General features: G+C 39.2%; 1 protein-coding gene across 5 annotated transcripts in view; it reads left to right on the top strand.

The window, feature by feature from the left end:
• The first annotated feature begins 387 nt into the window (after positions 1–387).
• MRPS9 (mitochondrial ribosomal protein S9) overlaps positions 388–18,217 on the top strand; it is a 60,433-nt gene continuing 42,603 nt past the window's right edge. For all 5 annotated transcript variants that reach the window (XM_029937096.1, XM_029937093.1, XM_029937095.1 and 2 more), the window contains exons 1-2: positions 388–560; positions 11,678–11,857. In XM_029937096.1, the coding sequence (XP_029792956.1) occupies positions 426–560; positions 11,678–11,857 (315 nt within the window). In that variant the 5' untranslated portion in view covers positions 388–425. The remainder of the gene's footprint in view (positions 561–11,677; positions 11,858–18,217) is intronic.

Below are 18,217 nucleotides of genomic sequence, written 5' to 3'. Positions count from 1 at the left end.
GAGCCAAGGTCTGGGGTCCATTCCTGCGTGAGCAAGGGGAGCCGTGTCCGGGTCGGAGCGTGAAGAAGACAAGACCGCCGAGGGAGGTGCGGACGGGTCGCGCAAGTTATGCCGTTCGGGGAGAGCCGGCTGGAGGTGCAGCACCAGGCAAGGGGAGGAATGGTTGGTTAAAGAGCCACGTGGAAGTCGCACCAAGACTTAGACAACGACAGAACCCAACAGCTGCCGCAAGCGAGGGGCCAACAGTTACCACCCACTACGAACCAGGAGGTGGAGGCGGACACGCCCCGAGGGCGTCACACACCCAATCAGCGACGAGCCCCTTGACCCTTCCCGACAACCTCGGGACTCAGAGTCTTACCGGCGCCTGCGCAGCCGCCACGCCCCGCCCCTTCACCCCCCTGCCCAGGTCTCCTGCCGCCAACATGGCGGCTCCCTGTGTGTCCTGCGGCGCCCCGCTTTCTTACCGGCTGTTTCTCGGAGGTAGGGTCAGCTTTGCCCGCAGACACGGCGTCTGGAAAGCCGCAGCGGCTGAGTTGCAGATAGGTGCCGGATCCCAGGTAAGGGAGAAGTGGAAGCACGAGTGTGTGGAGCCGGCGCCTGGCGTCTCGCGTGCCCTCGGACGGGGACCCTAGTGTCCTGGGTTTTTAGTAGAGTTCTGTAGCTGAGAGACGAATGGGTATTGGCTGGCAGCGGCCATTTGGGTTGGTTTCTGGTTTTCGCAGAATGCAGTGAGGGAGGAAGTTATCTGCAGACGGAACTAGAGCGACCCCCTTCCTGAGTTGGCTGCCAGGCTCAAGGGAGTCTGTGCCTAGGTGTAACGTAGGGTCCGGTCCTTCCCGCTTTCCCCGCGCTCCGCGGGGGAGGAGGGCCGGGCCGGAGCTGGTGAATGAGAACTTGACTCCTGCAGTGGTCCGGAAGACTTCCTGGAGAAAGTCACACAGTGGAGAGGATTGATAGCGACTTTAAAAGTACCTTGCGTCTGTGCAGTTTCTATCTTCTTAATTTTCCTGACACCCTGTCTCTGGAAAGGTGGAGACCAGAAGTTGAACATTTACTGTCATCCCGAGGGCAGTGAAAAGCCAAGATTCTGGCTTCACAGCTGATTGAGTGACGATGCCATTAACTGACATGAGATCTCAAAAGGAGGGACAAGATCTGAGAGGGTACAAAACGAGTTGGGTATCATTGTATTTATTATATAGTTATAATTGGGATGTCCAAGTGGAGATTTTTAGTAGGCTCAAAGATTGGGAAGTGTATAGGGCAAGAAGAGAACTGATTTACATGCCTCTGTTACCTTGTAGATGGTAACTGAGGCCTTGGAAGTGAATTCAGACACCTAGTGAAGGTGCACGTAATTGGAATAAGTAGAGGGACAGGGTCCTGAAGGACAACAGTCAAGGAAGAAGAGCGTCCCAGAAATTGAGAATGAGCTGCCAAACGAGTAGGGGGCAAACTAGACGGCGTGGTGTCATAGAAAACAGGTGACTGTTTTAAGTAGGGAAAGTGATAAAGAAGTACCAAATATCGGGAAGACGTCAAACATTATGATAAAAAAGCCTCAGTCGCTTGAGCCTCCGACTTCAGCTCAGGTCACGATCACCCATTTCTCCAGTTTCAGCCCCACGTTGGGCTCGCTTCTGTCAGCACAGAGCCTGCCTTAGATCCTCTATCCGCTTCTCTCTGCCCCTGCCCCGCTTGAGCGCACTCCCTTGCTCTCAAAAATAAATAAACGTTAGGGAAAAAAAACTATTGAAAAAAAGAATATTTTAAAATCATCTTTCTTTTATATTTTAACCTAAATCAAGCAGTCCATCTCTTCATTTGTGCATCATTTACTTTTAATTCTTTTTTATTGGAAAATGTGTTGGGAATTTTTTTTCCATGCATCTTTTTTGAATATAATTTTCCCATGTGTGCATAGTTATCTATAAAAGGGTCTGTAGCATATGTAATGTTTTTATTGCTGATACTTAAATGTGAGTGTCTGGGGAAGATGCTAACTTTCTCTCCCTCCCTGAATTTCTGGAATCTGTGCATCTTCCTATGTCTTTCTCTATGTTCTTTTTATTGTATTCAAACATGCATGCATATGTATGCTTTCGAAAAGAAAAATAGAACCCAATTTGCATTTTGCTTCTCCAACTTACATATATGGTAGAAATTCCTTCAAGTCACCCATTATATGTCTAACTGCTGCATAATATTTTGAACTATGAATGTGTCAGAGTTAATATTTGATGGCCATTTATTTTGTTCCCGTTTCCTTCCCACTAATAAAGTGTTCATTAAACCTGCTGGCATACTCCTTAGTACTGTTGCTTTTATTTGTACAGTAGAGAGTTCCAGTTGTGACATTCTTGCTACAAAGTATGTGTCCATCTTACATTTTAATAGGTATTTCTACATGGCTTTCTAGGAAGGCGGTAGCAGTCCACACTCCATCACTCTTTTACTAGCATTAGGTATTTTTTCCATTAAGATGAGTGAAAATTTTAATTTTCATCTCCCTGACCACTCTTGAATTAAAGGTTCCCCCCCCCCCATATGGCAAATGTTTACTGAGCACTTTCCTTGAGCCAGGCAGTGTGAAGTAAACAAATATTATTGAATAATTACCCAGACAGCATTGACCCTTAGCACTCTCCAGGGATGATCCTGAGACAGATCCCAAATTTGTGAACAGTATCACAGCTCATGTTTTACCACATGAAGTAGGACTCAGACATAACTGAAAGACTTAACTGACCCCAATCAGACCCTTTCTGCTACCATATATATGGTTAAAGACATTTGTAAAACTTTGTCCTGGCACAGAACTTGTCTGTCTTAATTAAATATTAATTTTCTTCACTTCTATCTCCAACATTGTTATTTTTTTTTCTTAGGGGCCATGTTTCTTGAAACAGTAGAATAATAATAAATACATATCATACAGGGTATTTTTGCATTTTGTTTATATGTGTAAGTGTGACTGAGGTGTTACAGTGGGTCACAGTCAAGAAAGTTTGAGGAAGACTGATGCCACAAGGAAAAAGAAAGTTTGTGAAACTAGGATTCCTTTGTGCTCAGTGGGGACCCTCACTAGCAGACTTCCTCTTGCATACCAGTCTTGCGGTATACACATTTCATATTACTTTCTCTACAACTACAACTTTGGTGTGGAAGAAGGAATCTTACATGTGAATGGCAGAACTTGAGATTATAAACTCTGGAGTATCAGGGACCTCCATACAGTGTACTGAGATTTGCAGAGGGAGATACAGAAGAGCACAGATGTGTGGTGCCTAATGCAGATGAGTTGTAACAGGTAGAGTGGTGTGGTGGCAACTTCTCAAAGGAGATGATGGAGTTTTCAGGAGCAATTAGAGTTATATGAAACAAGAGAGGTGTTCTGTTCTGGGAAGATGAGATAGATTACAGAAGGGACCAGATATGTACAGAGAGCATGGATTCCGCCAGTGGCAAACGGTTATAGCACTTATAATCTGCATAATAATTGCAAGAATGGTGAGAGATGGGAAAATTTGGCAGGGCCCAGATTATGGTCTGTTTTGCTTTCACTAATGAGAGTAGCACTGACATTAGTATAAGCAGTTGACAGTCATGGTGTTGCAAAGGTTTTTCATGAATTCTTAAATTCTCTTTAAGTGTAATATAAGAATACTGATTTAGTTTTCTGAAATATTCATGACTTTTATAATAAGTAAAGCAGTAAACCAATTTCTGTTTTTTATTTTATTTTACTTATTTTTTTTTTTTTTGAGAGAGTGAGCAAGTGAGCAAGAGCAAACACAAGCCAGGGAGGGGCAGAAGGAGAGAGAGAACCAAGCAGACTCCATGGCCAGCGCAGAGCCCTCAACGCAGGGCTCAATCTCAGTACCGTGAGGTCATGATCTGAGCCACAATTAAGAGTTGGATGTTAACTGATTGAGCCACCCAGTTTCTATTTTGAAAGCTAGTATTCCCAAATATCAATGGCAGGCCCTCTTAATTTTATTTTCTACTAACACTTAGCACTTAAACCTTTTGTTTTTATTGAGCCAATATACTTCCCTTGTTGAATTGGACTGTCTGCGAAAGAATGATCAGTGGCATTTGGGAGCTTAGCCCTGTATATTTCGGTTTTATTGGAAAAACATTGTTGTCCTTGTCTTAAAGTATCTGTTCTTATCCTGTATTTATCATAGTGTCCAGTTGGTTTATGGTAGAGTCTTAATAAACTTTATTGATAAATTGCTTAAAAACTCTTTGAAAAACAAATTTAAAAATTGACTTGAGTTTGTATCAAGTGCTGGATGCAGCTCTATAAATTACTTATGTTTTTCCCTAGGTAACTTTTGAGTTTAAAAAAAATCTCATTAGCAATGGAAATAAAATCTCTTTTGGTGGGATAAATTGTTTCTTTTGAGATCTCACCGTATCCTTTTAAGTATAGATTTAATGTGTTCCTCACTGCTTAATGATGAAAACACAGACATTAAAATTAGCATTTTCCCTATGTAGTAGTTTCTTATGTAAAGAGAGTTTCATAACAGACACTACCATCATTCTCACCTATTTTGTCCTTAAACAAGTAAGTTTCCCTGTGCTGTGCTTCATTGTGGTAATTAGGGGGGTGAATTAATTATTTATTGCTGTGTAACAAGTTTATCCCCAAACTTAGCAGCTTTAAAACAGCAGACACGCGTTATGTCATGGTTCCCGGGGTCAGGCTTCTTCCACGCACAGACTAACTGGCTTTTGTGCTCAGTCTCCCCGGTCTAGGTGTTGGCTGTGGCTTTTGTCCTCCCCAGGGTGGAGGGTGGAAATCTACCTCCCAGCTCCCTCTTTGTGGGCGTCAGCAGGACTCATTTCCTGGCAGGCTGTTGGGCTGGCTGTTGGCTGGAGGCCACCCTCAGCTCATGCCACGTGGACCTCTGTAGGGCAGCTCACCACATCTGGCTTCTCTCAAGTTGATCAATAGAGCGGGGGAAAGAAGGAAGACCATCTTTTTGTACCCTAATCTTAGAGATCATGTTCTGTTACTTTAGTAGTAGTCTGTTCATCAGACACCGGTTACTCAAGCCCGCATTCGCATTCGAGGGGGTTGAATTGGATGAATATCAAGTCAGATCACTGGGAGCCATCTTGGAAGCTGCCTACAACCGTGAAAGACCCACATTTCCTTCTTTTTTATTATCTAAATGTTCGTGTATTTAGGTCTTTCCCTTACAGTTGGTTTTTAATCCTCTTGAGACAAATAGCATAACCTTTGTAGCCCTACTCTCATGCTTAGTGCAGTGCCCACAGACCCCTCCTAGACGCTCACTGGCCATTACTTCAGTTAAGCGTGTAAGGAGTTCTTACATGTAGGGATGTGTGTGCATGTGTACGTGCGTGTGCCATTTGTATACATGTGAACACCTGCCGTACTCTTTTTTGCCAAAGAGATAGTAGCTTAAATGAGAAAACTGCATTTTTACCGTGTTTCCTGTTTCCTTCTCTCAGTATGGCAGCTTTCTCTTTTTAACACCATTCAATTCTGCTGGACAGTTCTTTATGTTAAAATTCGATATATAGCCTGGCCCATGGTAGTTGCTTAAATTTCTTAAAGGAACTTGTAAGATAGTTTACTTTTTAGAATTTTATTATGAAAAATAAAGCATGTTCAAGTATTTGCAAAATTAAAATGCTGTAATGAACCCCATGTATAGGTCAACCAGCTTCAACAATTATTAATGTTTTACCAATCCTGTTTACTCTGCCGTACTTTTTTTTTTCTGGAGGCTTTTGTGTAAATCCTAGGCTTTCTGTTATATTACTTCTATATATACTTGTTTTTTTGTTTGTTTGTTTTTTTTAAAGAACATAGCTTCCTTGGGGCGCCTGGGTGGCTCAGTCAGTTGGTTAAGTGTCCGGCTTCGACTCATGTCATGATCTCGTGTTTCATGGGTTCAGGCACTGTATTGGGCTCTGTGCTGACAGCTCAGAGCCTATAGCCTGCTTCAGATTCTGTCTTCCTCTTTCTCTGCCCTCCCCTGCTTGCGTTCTCTCCCTCCCTCTCAAAAATAAAACATTAAAAAAATTTAAAAGTAAGGGACGCCTGGGTGGCTCAGTCGGATAAGCGTCTTAACTTCCGGCTTCGGCTCAGGTCATGATCTCATGGTTAGTGGGTTCGAGCCCTGCGTCGGGCTCTGTGCTGATGGCTCAGAGCCTATAGCCTGCTTCAAATTCTGTCTTCCTCTCTCTCTGCCCCTCCCCTGCTTGCGTTCTTTCCCTCTCTGTCAAAAATAAAACATTAAAAAATTTTAAAAATAAGGGGAGCCTGGGTGGCTCAGTCGGTTAAGCGTCTGGCTTCCGGCTTCGGCTCAGGTCATAATCTCACAGTTCGTGGGTTCGAGCCCCGTGTCGGGCTCTGTGCTGACAGCTCAGAGCTTGGAGCCTGCTTCAGATTCTGTGTCTTTCTCTCTCTGACCCTCCCCTGCTCAGACTGTCTCTCTCTGTCTCTCAAAAATAAATAAAAAACATTAAAAATAAAAGAACCTATCTTACATGCCACTATACACATATCTAACAGAATGAACAACAGTTTTTAAATATCATGTATTACCTATTCCCATGTTCCAATTTCCTTGGTTGTTCCAACAATAATTTTTTATAGTTGGTTTTGTTCAAAGCATGATTCAAAGTCCAATATATTTTCTTTGGTAAATATGTTAAGGCTCTAAATTTATAAGTTTGTGGAGTGAATATAAATTGTGACTTTTCCTCCAGTAGTCTAGTACATTTCCTTGTTTGTGTAACCTGACATCCATTTCCTGTTCATGGGGCACTCCTGTTTTCTCAGGAGTATGAGTTCTTCCCCACTGGCTACAGTCTGGAAGAACTGTAACCTGGGGCATCTGAGCCACGGTTGCCCCATTAGATCGTCCCTCCCTTGAGATCTTGAGCAGAGAGATTAGGGCAGTTGGAATAGCATTTTACCCTAATGGCCACAGAATCATGAGTGTGCCATGGGTCACTGCAGTTCTGCTGTCTAGTCGCCTGCCTCAGCTGTGGTCCGGGGGCCTGTTAGTCTTCCAGGAGTGTCTCTTGTGCTTATGTTGTCATTTTCTTTTGCTTGCTTCCAGAGACCTCTACTTGCTAAAAATAAAAACCCATTTAGAAAGATTACTATCATTTCTCTCTTGGTGTCCTTAATATTTCTTTCTTTCCACGTTTTCCCTAATCTGACTTCAGTCTTTACCTTTTCTTTTATTCCTCGAAGCATTTCTTTTTTTGCCTTTTCTGTTCAGATTATCAGCAGATTCGTCTTTGTTCCATTTTTATCCAATTAAACAAAAAGGAAAGTCCTTACTACCCTCATAGTATCTTTAAAGTACCGTGTGGCACTGGCATTTGGCCAAATTTGGGACATCACTGCTCTGTCAGGATGTGTCTGCTGCTCTGGCAACCTGCTTGATTGAAATTATAGTTGTCTGACTCACTGATTATCTTAAAAAAGAAACAAATCTGTCAACTTGTATCTATACCATTCCATAAAAACAAAGTGTGAGGAAAATTCTGTCACAGCTTTTCAGTTGGAAATAGAACCTATAGAACATTTTGCTGGGGATTTGCACTTAACGGTAGCAAACCACATTCTCCCCAGGAATTCGGACCATTCATAGCTAAAGATCTAGTCGATTCAGATTTAGCCTCATCTTACTTAATGGATTGTACTAATGAATAATGGTCTCTTTTAAATGTAAATATTTTTGTATGAATCATTGCTAGAATAATTTAGAACATTTATAAATATATTCAGCAGTCTGGTCCTGGTGCCTTGATGGCTTTGTAACTTTATTAAATACGAATTTCTAGAAGGTCCTATTCTTAGGCAGTGTATACAGATGTCTTTGAAAAGATCTTAAATAGATTTTATGAAAAGTAGCAAAGTAGGGACTGTGTCAAAAAGTTCTTTCTAAATGAACAGCAATAGAATTATTTTACAGTTTTTTAAACCTCATTTATGTTAAAACTAAGAAAGCTGCCAACTGTCACAAACTCTGAAGAATATAGATAGACACAAGATCAAGTGAAGATCAAGTGAAGAAATAAGTCTTCAAGCCAATAATCAACTCATTTGCTTGAGATGATACCAAAATGTTGTCAGAACAAAAGAAGAAAAGGAACTGAGTGGGAGAGAGAGAGAGATGAAGACAACACAGAAGAATATTTACTCAGCAAAATGGAAGAATTATTTTGCTATAACTGCTTTTAAAAGGGGCACTTTAAAAAGTTGGGTGAAATAGAGGTGTATGAAACGGGTTTAGACAAGAATATACAACTAAGGAAATGATTAAGGAAAGATTTTTGAAGATATATCAGTCATTTAAGAAGCTAAAAATTCAGAGTGGCTGCAGAATTGGCACTGCAAAAAAAAACCAAAACAATCCCCCACCCCCACCCCCACCCCGCCTCCTAGGAGTAAAAGTTTAAAAAGTCATACAGAATGCAGAACAAAGGGTAAGAAGACGGAGAGGAGCGAAGCTGATATGGATGGAGGACAGAAAAACATAATTTCTACGGACTAAGAAGAAAACAGGATAAATAGATGAGAATTTAATGAATATTACTTTCTGAAGTTGATGGAAGAAATACATTTAAACATTTTATTTGGAGACCTGTAGGTAATCACTCCTGAAATAAAGGCAGGCTGTATAGTATCCAAAGTGCCAGATCAAAAGACAAATAAATATAAAAATCTACAGACCATCTAGTAAAAGAAAGAAAATGGCAATGAAAGCAGAAAAAACAATAAAGGTAAAATCAGATGAAAAATGAGACAGAATATCTATGAAATCCATTTAAATGGAATATTCTCATGTATTAAAAACTCAGATTGGGTCAAAAAGAAAACCTAAAAAATGATTCAAAATTTAAGTGAAAAGTACAGGCAGTAACATTCCAGGGAAATGCAAATTGAAGTTTGAAAGGGTTACAATATTATGATCCAATAGAATTAAATTTAAGACAAAAGTATTGTCTGGGAATGGAACACTTTATAATGCTGCAGGGCACAGTCTGTCCTAAGGTAGAACTCTCCTGAACTGAGTAGTGCATTGAATACTCCACTGAAACATACAACAGAAATCTGTAGGAAACAAAAAGATAATTGACAAAGAAAATATTGTAGCTGTTGTATAGATGTAGATTCATAACTCTCTCGTTGGTGATATTCTTCTGGCACACATCCAGTATAAAGGGTACTTGAGTTTCTTCTTCCAATTTTCTTCCTTTAATTGTTCTCCTTTATAGTGGCGGTATTGTTGCTCTTTGAACATGAAGTATTCAGTCCATCAGACCTGTCACCTCTCACTCTCCAGACCTGTTTTATAAAAATAATGGCCATAAGGCATAAGTCATCTTACCTTTGTGCCCCCATTCCCTCACAAACTATTGTTTCTTCACATAGTAGAATAGATGTTTCTTACTCTAACACTAATGCTTGCCATTTTCCCCACTTTGATGGTGTCACATAGTGTCCCGTGCTATTATTAACAGACGGCATCACTAGCTCAGATCTTTCCTGTGCACACACCCACAGAGCCATCTGCCTCCTGGACACCTCTCTCCAGAGATGCCCATCTAGCATCTCAAACTTGTCATGCACCAAATTGAACCCATCACTTTCCTCCGTAATCTTACTCTTCCTGTAGAACTCCTTACTTCGGTGAACGAGTCTCCCAGTGAATATGGGAGGCTTCCATTTTTCATATGGGCTGTGGTTGGTGATTGGTGGGAAGTGTAGTGGGTTCAGCTGTATTACACACGAGTTGTTTTAGCTGTGGACAGAAACATTTTGTCATATGACTTACCAAACCCACAGCATAATCGTCCTTTTGGCCAGTGGAATATTTGGGAGAATCTCCTCCACTGAGTGACTGCTCCTTTCTCCTCCAAAGCTATACCTTTGCCATGATTCTTGGGACAGACAGGCATTTTCTCTTCACTTTGAATATGGGAAGCAACATCTTCCATTGTTCAAAGAAGACATGGAATCATAAAAAAAAGAAAGAAAGAAAGAAAGAAAGAAAACAAGCAATATCCTGGAAGAAGTAAAAATAATAAAAAGGTGAAACTTCTGAGACAGGATTTGGTCCTGGCGGTGCTTGGCTGTGGGGAGAGGTGGCAGGGTGCACCGAGGGGCAGGCTAACAGCTTAAGCAAGTTTGGGTCGTGTTTTTACTTGTTGGTAGCGACACTGTTTCTTTATAAAGCATCTTAAGATTCGTGATTAATAATATAAAGAGAGAAACTCCTTTGTGCTCCCCTAAGGAAAAATAAACTGTAAAATTTCATGGAATTTTAAATTGCACTATCTTATTCATTAAAGATTGGAAGAAATCATTTTATCAGTATTTTGACTTGTTAGTTTAAGAATGTAATTTTTACTCTTAATAGGGTACTGTAATACTTGTCCTGTATTTTTTTCTTCTACTTTTTATTATAGTGACAAATGATTATAGTTATTTGAATCTGCTTCTCAGAGGGCTAGGGCATGAATGAGGGGAGGGATGGTGGTGGTGGTGGTATGTACGAGAGAGATTTCTATGTTGGTGAAAAGGGAAGCGAATGAGTTACTAAGAATTGTAGTTGTTAAGAGCTGAATTGCTTAAGAGTGTTTAAAATTGTTGAGGCTGGGATGAAGGTTGAGAACCACAGAGTAAGGTTTTGAGAAAAGCCGGGACCAGCAATATCTGTTCTGGTTACATCCAGCTACTGAATGTAGCTAACCGTCATCTGAAAACATTTTTCTGGTTCTTTAGCACCTCTTATTGCAGGTGAACTCTTAATGCCGTGGGGGGAAATTCCTAGTGCTACAGCGTAAAATGATTCACAGCAGCAAGTGTGATTCTATTACTGATACTTTAAAAGGAGGGGAAAGCCCTTATTTCTACAGTTAGCATGTGGAACCAAGTTAATGGTAAGTCTCAGTGTTTAGTGAAGCAGTCTCTTCACTGTATCAGCCTAAAATAAGGACTGCAGGAAAGTCTCAAGCTAAGCTAAACTATTTTAAGGCATTGAAAGATGGGCTATATTTGTACCCGTGAACAAGGTGACTAGTCTAAGTGTGCTATTCCCAAGTACACGTCCCTTCCTCCCACATCTTCTGTTTGCTAGTTTCTGCCAGCATGTGCATTTGCCTTTTTCTCTTTTTAAAGTAGGTGTGAAGCACAGAGCGCAGTGTAGGCTTTTGCTTGAACTCAGGACTCTGAGATCATGACCTAAGCTGAGGTCAAGAGACTGAACCACTCAAGTGCCCCTGCATTTGTCTCTTTTTAAAGGATTGGCATTTTACTCTTCATTCCCTGTGTGTCACATGTCACAACTAGTTGACTTTGACCAATCAGTATCATACATGGATGTTTGTCATAGATAAGGAGTGGCATATCACAGGTATTTTGGGTTTTAATGTGTTGAAATGCTAGTAGTTTAAACTGTGTAACCTTTTAAAAAGCAAGCTTTTGAGTGGGGGACAATTCCTAATAGCTTTCTTAATAGGCCTTTTACCTGTTTCCAGACTCTTGCCAACTGAGTACTGTAATAAAGACAACTGTTTGAACATCCTGTTTTATTTAGAGACAGTGGCCTACAAGGTCATTATTTACTTTAAAATCTTTTTTCTTTTTGTTTATATTTTCTGCTAGATATTAAGGCTAAGACACACCACAGGTGTGACCACAAAGAAAAATGTTGCAGCCTTAAGACGTGAAACTTACACAGTGGATTTTATTAAAAAGCAGATTGAAGAGTTCAACATAGGAAAGAGACACTTAGCGAACATGATGGGAGAAGATCCAGAAACTTTTACGCAAGAGGATATTGATGTAAGTACAGTTACTTTGTTGGGAAACTAATTACTGTAGAGTTTTAGATACTGAAAATACTTTTCTCCAGCTTGAGTTCTTTAGTTCTGTGTAAATTTTAATCAAACTGTCAGAATAAGGACAAATACCACTATGCATTGCATGTTGGAACCAGGCTTTCAAAAAGCGATGCTACTCTGTATTTTGAAGCATTATAAAGCAGAGTGAGTTTTAGACTTTAATGAGAGATGAATAACTTTCTTGACTCAGGGTCCTAGGAGCCATTACGAATGCTTATACACAATTCGGAAACATTGATCCTGTTGTATAGTCTTAAACTCTACTTTCTTACAAAACGATAAATGGTGATGGAAATGTAGGTGAGTTTATAGGAAATTCCATAAGTAAACCTGAGTCAGATAACTATACATTTACATTTTCAAAGTCAGGGCATGTTCTAAATGGTTGAGACTTAAGAGTTAGAACTCTGTTGTCCACCCGTGCGTTGTTGTAACTCTCCTAGAAGTAGTAATGATAAATCATACATGTTTGCTAGGCATGTCCCAGCATAGCGAAGATACTTAAAACTTAACAACCTTGTGATGATGTGTTCTAAGTTTTTTAAATTTTATTTTGAAGCCCATCGTAGTTGACGCATAGTGTTATATTAGCTTCAGGTGTACAGTAGAGCGATGCAGCACGTCTGTACAGCACCAGTGCTCCTCAGAGTGCTCCCCTCCCATCACTCCTTTAACCACATCCTCCTACCAACCTCCCGTCTGATAGCCATCAGTTTGTTCTCTCCAGTTAAGAGTTTGTTTTTTGGTTTGCCTTTCTCTCTTTTGTTTCCTTTGCTCATTTTGTTTCTTAAATTTCACATACGAATTTTCAAAATCATTTTGTCTTTCTCTGAATGAGTTATTTCACTTAGCACTATACTCTCTAGCTTCATCCACTTCATTACAAATGGCAAGATTTCATACTTTTTAATGGCTGAATAATATTCCTCAGTGTGTATGTGTGAATCGGCTCTTCATCTATGCATGGACCCTTGGGCTGCTTCCATGATTTGGCTATTATAGATAAAGCTGCTATAAACATAGGGGTGCATGTATCCCTATGAGTTAGCGTTTTTGTATTTTCTGGGTAAATACTCAGTGTGTGATTCTTGGATCATAGGGTAGTTTTATATTTATTTATTGTCAAGTTAGCTAACATACAGTGTATATACGGTGTGCTTTTAGTTTTGGGGGTAGATTCCCATGGTTCATCACTTATATACAACACCCAGTGCTTATCCTAGCAAGTGCCCTTCTCAATGCCCATGACCCATTTCTCACTCCTCCGCCCCGCCCCCCCCAATCAACCCTCAGTTTGTTCTCTGTATTTAAGAGTCTATTATGGTTTGACTCCCTTTCTGTTTGAAACTATTTTTCCACTTGCCTTCCCCCATGGTCTTTCATTAAATTTCTCAAGTTCCCACATAGGAGTAAAAACATATGATATCCGTCCTTCTCTGACTGACTGACTTCACTTAGCATAATACCTTCCAGTTCCATCCACGTGTTGCAAAAGGCAGGATTTCATTTCTTCTCATTGCCAAGTAGTATTCCATTGTATATATAAACCACATCTTCTTTATCCATTCATCAGTTGATGGACATTTGGGCTCTTTCCATAATTTGGCTGTTGTTATAAGTACTGGCTGTAAACATTGGGGTACATGTGCCCCTATGCATCAGCACTCCTGTATCCTTTTGATAAATTCCTAGTAGGGCAGTGCTGGGTCATAGGATAGTTCTATTTTTCACTTTTTGAGAAACCTGCATACTCTTCCAGAGTGGCTACACCAATTGTCAATTCCACCAACAGTGCAAGTAGGTTTCTTTTTCTCCAGATCTTCTCTAACATCTGCTGTTTCTTGTGTTGTTGACTTTAGCAATTCTGGCAAGCATGCGGTGATATCTCTTGTAGTTTTGATTTGCGTTTCCCTGTTAATGAGTGATGTTAAACATCTTTTTGTATGTTTGTTGGCCATCTGGTTGTCTTCTTTGGAGAAATGTCTGTTAATGTCTTTTTCCTATTTTTAACCGGATTATTTGCTTTTCGGGTGTTGAGTTATAGAAGTTCTTTATATATTTTGAATACTAACCCTTTCTTGGATATGTCATTTGCAAATATCTTCTCACATTCAGTAGGTTGACTTTTAGCTTTGTCATTTCCTTCACTCTGTATAAGCTTTTTATTTTGATGTAGTCCGAATGATTTATTTTTGCTTTTATTTCCCTTGCATCAGGAGACATATCTAGAAAAATGTTTCTATGACCATTATGCAAGAAATTACTTCCTGTGCTCTCTTCTAGGATATTTATGGTTTCAGTTCTCACATTTAAGTCTTTAATCCATTTTGGGGTTTTTTTTTTTTTTAAGAGAAGGCACAAGTGAGCATGGGCCACAAAGAGGGAGAGACAGAGAAAGGGAGAGAGAATCTCATGAGGGACAGAGAGAGAGATTGGGAGAGAGGGAGAAATGAGGCTCACCCGAAGTGGGCTTGTGTTCACCAAAGCAGGGCTCATGCTTACCCAAAGCGGGCTCATACTCATGAACCGTGAGATCATGACCTGAGCCAAAGTCAGATGCTTAACAAACTGAGCCACCCAGGTGCCCCTTTAATCCATTTGAATTTACTTTTGCATATGGTGAAAGAAAGTGATCCTTTTGCATGTAACTGTCCAGTTTTCCCAGCACCATTTGTTGAAGGGACTTTTTCCCAGTGGATATTCTTTTTTGCTTTGTTGAAGATTAATTAGCCATATAATTGTGAGGGTTTTTTGGCTTTTCTATTCTATTCCATTGATCTGTGTCTCTGTTTTTGTGCCAGTACCATATTATCTTGATCACCACCACTTTGTAATATAACTTGCAGTCTAGAATTGTAATACCTCCAGGTTTGCTCTTCTTTTTTAAATTTGCTTTGGCTATTCAGGGTCTTTTGTGGTTCCTTATACATTTTAGGATTTTTCTGTTCTGTGAAAAATGCTGTTGGTATTTTGATAGGGATTGCATTAAATGCATATGTTGCTTTGGGTAGTATAGACAGTTTAACAATACTTGTTCTGCTAGTACATGAGTGCAGAATGTCTTTCCATTTCTTTGTATTGTCTTCAGTTTCTTTCATCAGCGTTTTATAATTTTCAGAGTATAAGTCTTTCACCTCTTTGGTTAGGTTTATTTCTAGGCATCTATTTTTGGTGCAATTGTAAATGGGACTGCATTAATTATTCTTTCTGTTGCTTCATTATTAGTGTATAGAAATGCAACATATTTCTGCATGTTGATTTTATGTCCTGTGACTTTACTGAATTCATTTATTAGTTCTAGTTTTTTGTTGGAGTCGTTAAGCTTTTCTATATGTAGTATCTTGTCATCTGCAAATAGTGAAAGTTTTACAATTTCCTTACCGACTTTGAATGCCTTTCTCTCTCTCTCTCTCTCTCTCTCTTTCTCTTTCTCTCTTTCTTTCTCTCTTTCTGTTGTCCAGTTGCTGTGGCTACAACTTCTGGTACTTTGTTTGAATAAAAGTGGTGAGAGTAGACACCCTTGTCTTGTTCCTGACCTTAGGGGGAAAGCTCTCAGTTTTTCCCCATTGAGTGTGATGTTAGCTGTGCGCTTTTCATTCATGGTCTTTAATACATAGAGGTATATCTCACTTAAATCTACTTTGTTAAGGGCTTTTATCATGAATGGATGTTGTAATTTGTCAGATGCTTTTTATGCATCTATTGAGATGATCATAGGGCTTTTATCCTTTCCATTATTGATGTGATGTATCATGTTGATCGATTTGCAAATATTGAACCACCTTTGCATCCTGAGAATAAATCCCACTTGATTGTGGTGAACGATTTTTTAAAGTATTGTTGGATTCTGTTTCCCAGTATTTTGTTGAGGATTTTTGCATCTATGTTTATCAGAAATATTTGCCTATAGCTCTCCTTTCTTCTGGTGTCTTTATCTGATTCTGGTATCAGAGTGATACTCTTCTCATAGAATGAATTTGGAAATTTTTCTTCTATTTTCTTGGAATAGTTTGAGTAGGGTAGGTCTAACTCTTTAAATAGAATTTGGTAGAATTCGTCTGTGGAGCCCTCTGGTCCTGGACTTTTGTTTGTTGGGAATTTTTTGATTATGGATTCAGTCTTCTTGCTGGTAATCAGTCTGCTCAAATTTTCTATTTCCTTCTTCTCAGTTTTAGTAAGTTATGTGATGTTTCTAGGAATTTTTCCATTTCTTCTAGACGTCTAATTTGTTGACATATAGTTTTTCATAATATTCTCTTACAGTTGTTTGTATTTCTGTGGTGTTGGTTGTTATTTCTCCTCTTTCATTGGTGATTTTGTTTATTTGAGGGTTTCTTTGTTTGTTTTTGATGAGTCTGCGTAGAGGTTTGTCAGTTTTGCTGATTTTTTCAAAGAACCAACTCCTGGTTTCATTAATCTATTCTACTTTTTAGTTTGTATATCATTTATTTCTGCTCTAATCTTTATCATTTCCTTACTTCTGCTTGTTTGAGGTTGTATTTGTTCTTCATTTTCTAGTTCCTTTAAGTGTAAGAGTAGATTTTTTATTTGGGATTTTTCTTGCTTCTTGAGGTACGCTTGTTTTGCTATAAACTTTCCTCTCAGAACAGCTTTTGCTGAATCCCAAAGGTTTCAGGCTGTTGTGTTTCATTTTCATTTGTTTCCATGTACAGTTTGATTTCTTTGATTTCTTGGTTGACCCATTCAGTGTTTAGTAGCATGCTTTTGAACCTCCATGTATTTGTGCTCTTTTCAGTTTTTTCTTGTGGTTGATTTCTAAATTTGTAGTGTTATGGTCAGAAAAGATGTATGGTATGACTTTGATCTTTTTGAATTTGCTGAAGCTTATTATGTGGCCTGATATGTGATCTGTTCTGGAGAATGTTCACATTCACTTGAAAAGAATGTGTATTCTGTTGGAGGATGGAATGTTCCGAATATATCTGTTAAATCCATCTGTTCCATGGTGTCATTCAAAGCCACTGTTTCCTTGTTGATTTTCTGGTTGGATGATCTGTCCGTTCATACAAGTGGGGGTGTTAAAGTCTGCTCCTATTACTGTGTTATTGCCAATTAGCTCTTTTTTGTTTGTTATTAAGCATTTTATTTATTTGGATGCTCTCATGTTGGGTGTATATATATTTACAATTGTTATGTAATGTCTTTCTTTGTCTCTTTTTATAGACTTTGTTTTAAAGTCTGTTTTTGTGGAGTGCCTGGGTGGCTCAGTCAGTTAAGTGTCTGATTCTTGATTTTGGCTCAGGTTATAATCTCACAGTTTGTAAATTCAGCCTCTGTGTTCGGCTCTGTCCTGACAGTGCAGAGCCTGCTTGGAATTCCCTCCCTCCCTCTTTCTCTCTGTCTCTCTCCTTCTCTCTCCCCCCGCTTCCCTCCCCTCCCCTGCTTGCACACTGTCTCTCAAAAATAAATAAATAACCTTAAAAATAGTCTATTTTTTGTCCAATATAAGTATTGGTATCCAGCTTTTGGGTTTTTTTGACATCCATTTGCATGAAGTTTCTCCATCCTCTCACTTTCAATCTGCAGGTGTTTTTAAGTCTGAAATGAGTCTGTTGTAGGCAGCATACAGATGGGTCTTGTTATCCACTCTGTCACTATATATCTTTTGATTGGAGCGTTTAGTCCATTTACAGTCAAAGTAATTATTAATAGATACGTGTTTATTGCCGTTTTGTTACTTGTTTTGCGATTGTTTATGTAGTTTTCTGCATGCAATATACTGTCACTTGCAAATAGAAATAGTTTAACTTCTTTCCCTCTAGTCTGGATCCATTTTATTTCTTTTTCTTGCCTAATTGCTCTGTCTAGATTATCCAGTAATGTTGAACAGAAATGACATCCTCATCTTGTTTCTGATCTTGCGGGAAAGCATTCAGTCTTTCGCCAATAAATAGATTAGCAGTGGGCATTTTTCAGATACTTTTTATCAGGCATAGGAATTTCCATACCTAATTTGTTGAATATTTTTATTGTAAAGAGGTGCTGGATATGTCAGATGCTTTTGTTTTGTTTTGTTTTGTTTTTATTGAGATGATCATGTCTTTTATTGGTATGGTATATCACTGTAATTGACTTCTTCATATTTTATCAGTATTAAGTTAGAGTAGTAACAGCTACTTTCATATTACAGAACTAAAGAGATAAGCATAAGCAGGAAAAAAATACGATGACATAGCAAATCACAAAGCCAGTCATAAAGGAGGGAGGGTCTCATTTTACCGATAGGTTTGTTCTGGAGATGATGGAAGCAAATGCTGATTTTTGTTTTCTTCTTATTATA

The sequence above is a fragment of the Suricata suricatta genome, chromosome 4, assembly GCF_006229205.1.
Source record: "Suricata suricatta isolate VVHF042 chromosome 4, meerkat_22Aug2017_6uvM2_HiC, whole genome shotgun sequence".
Lineage (NCBI taxonomy): Eukaryota > Metazoa > Chordata > Mammalia > Carnivora > Herpestidae > Suricata > Suricata suricatta.
Note: the sequence above shows the minus strand (reverse complement) of the source record. Positions and strands in the feature narration are given on the sequence as shown.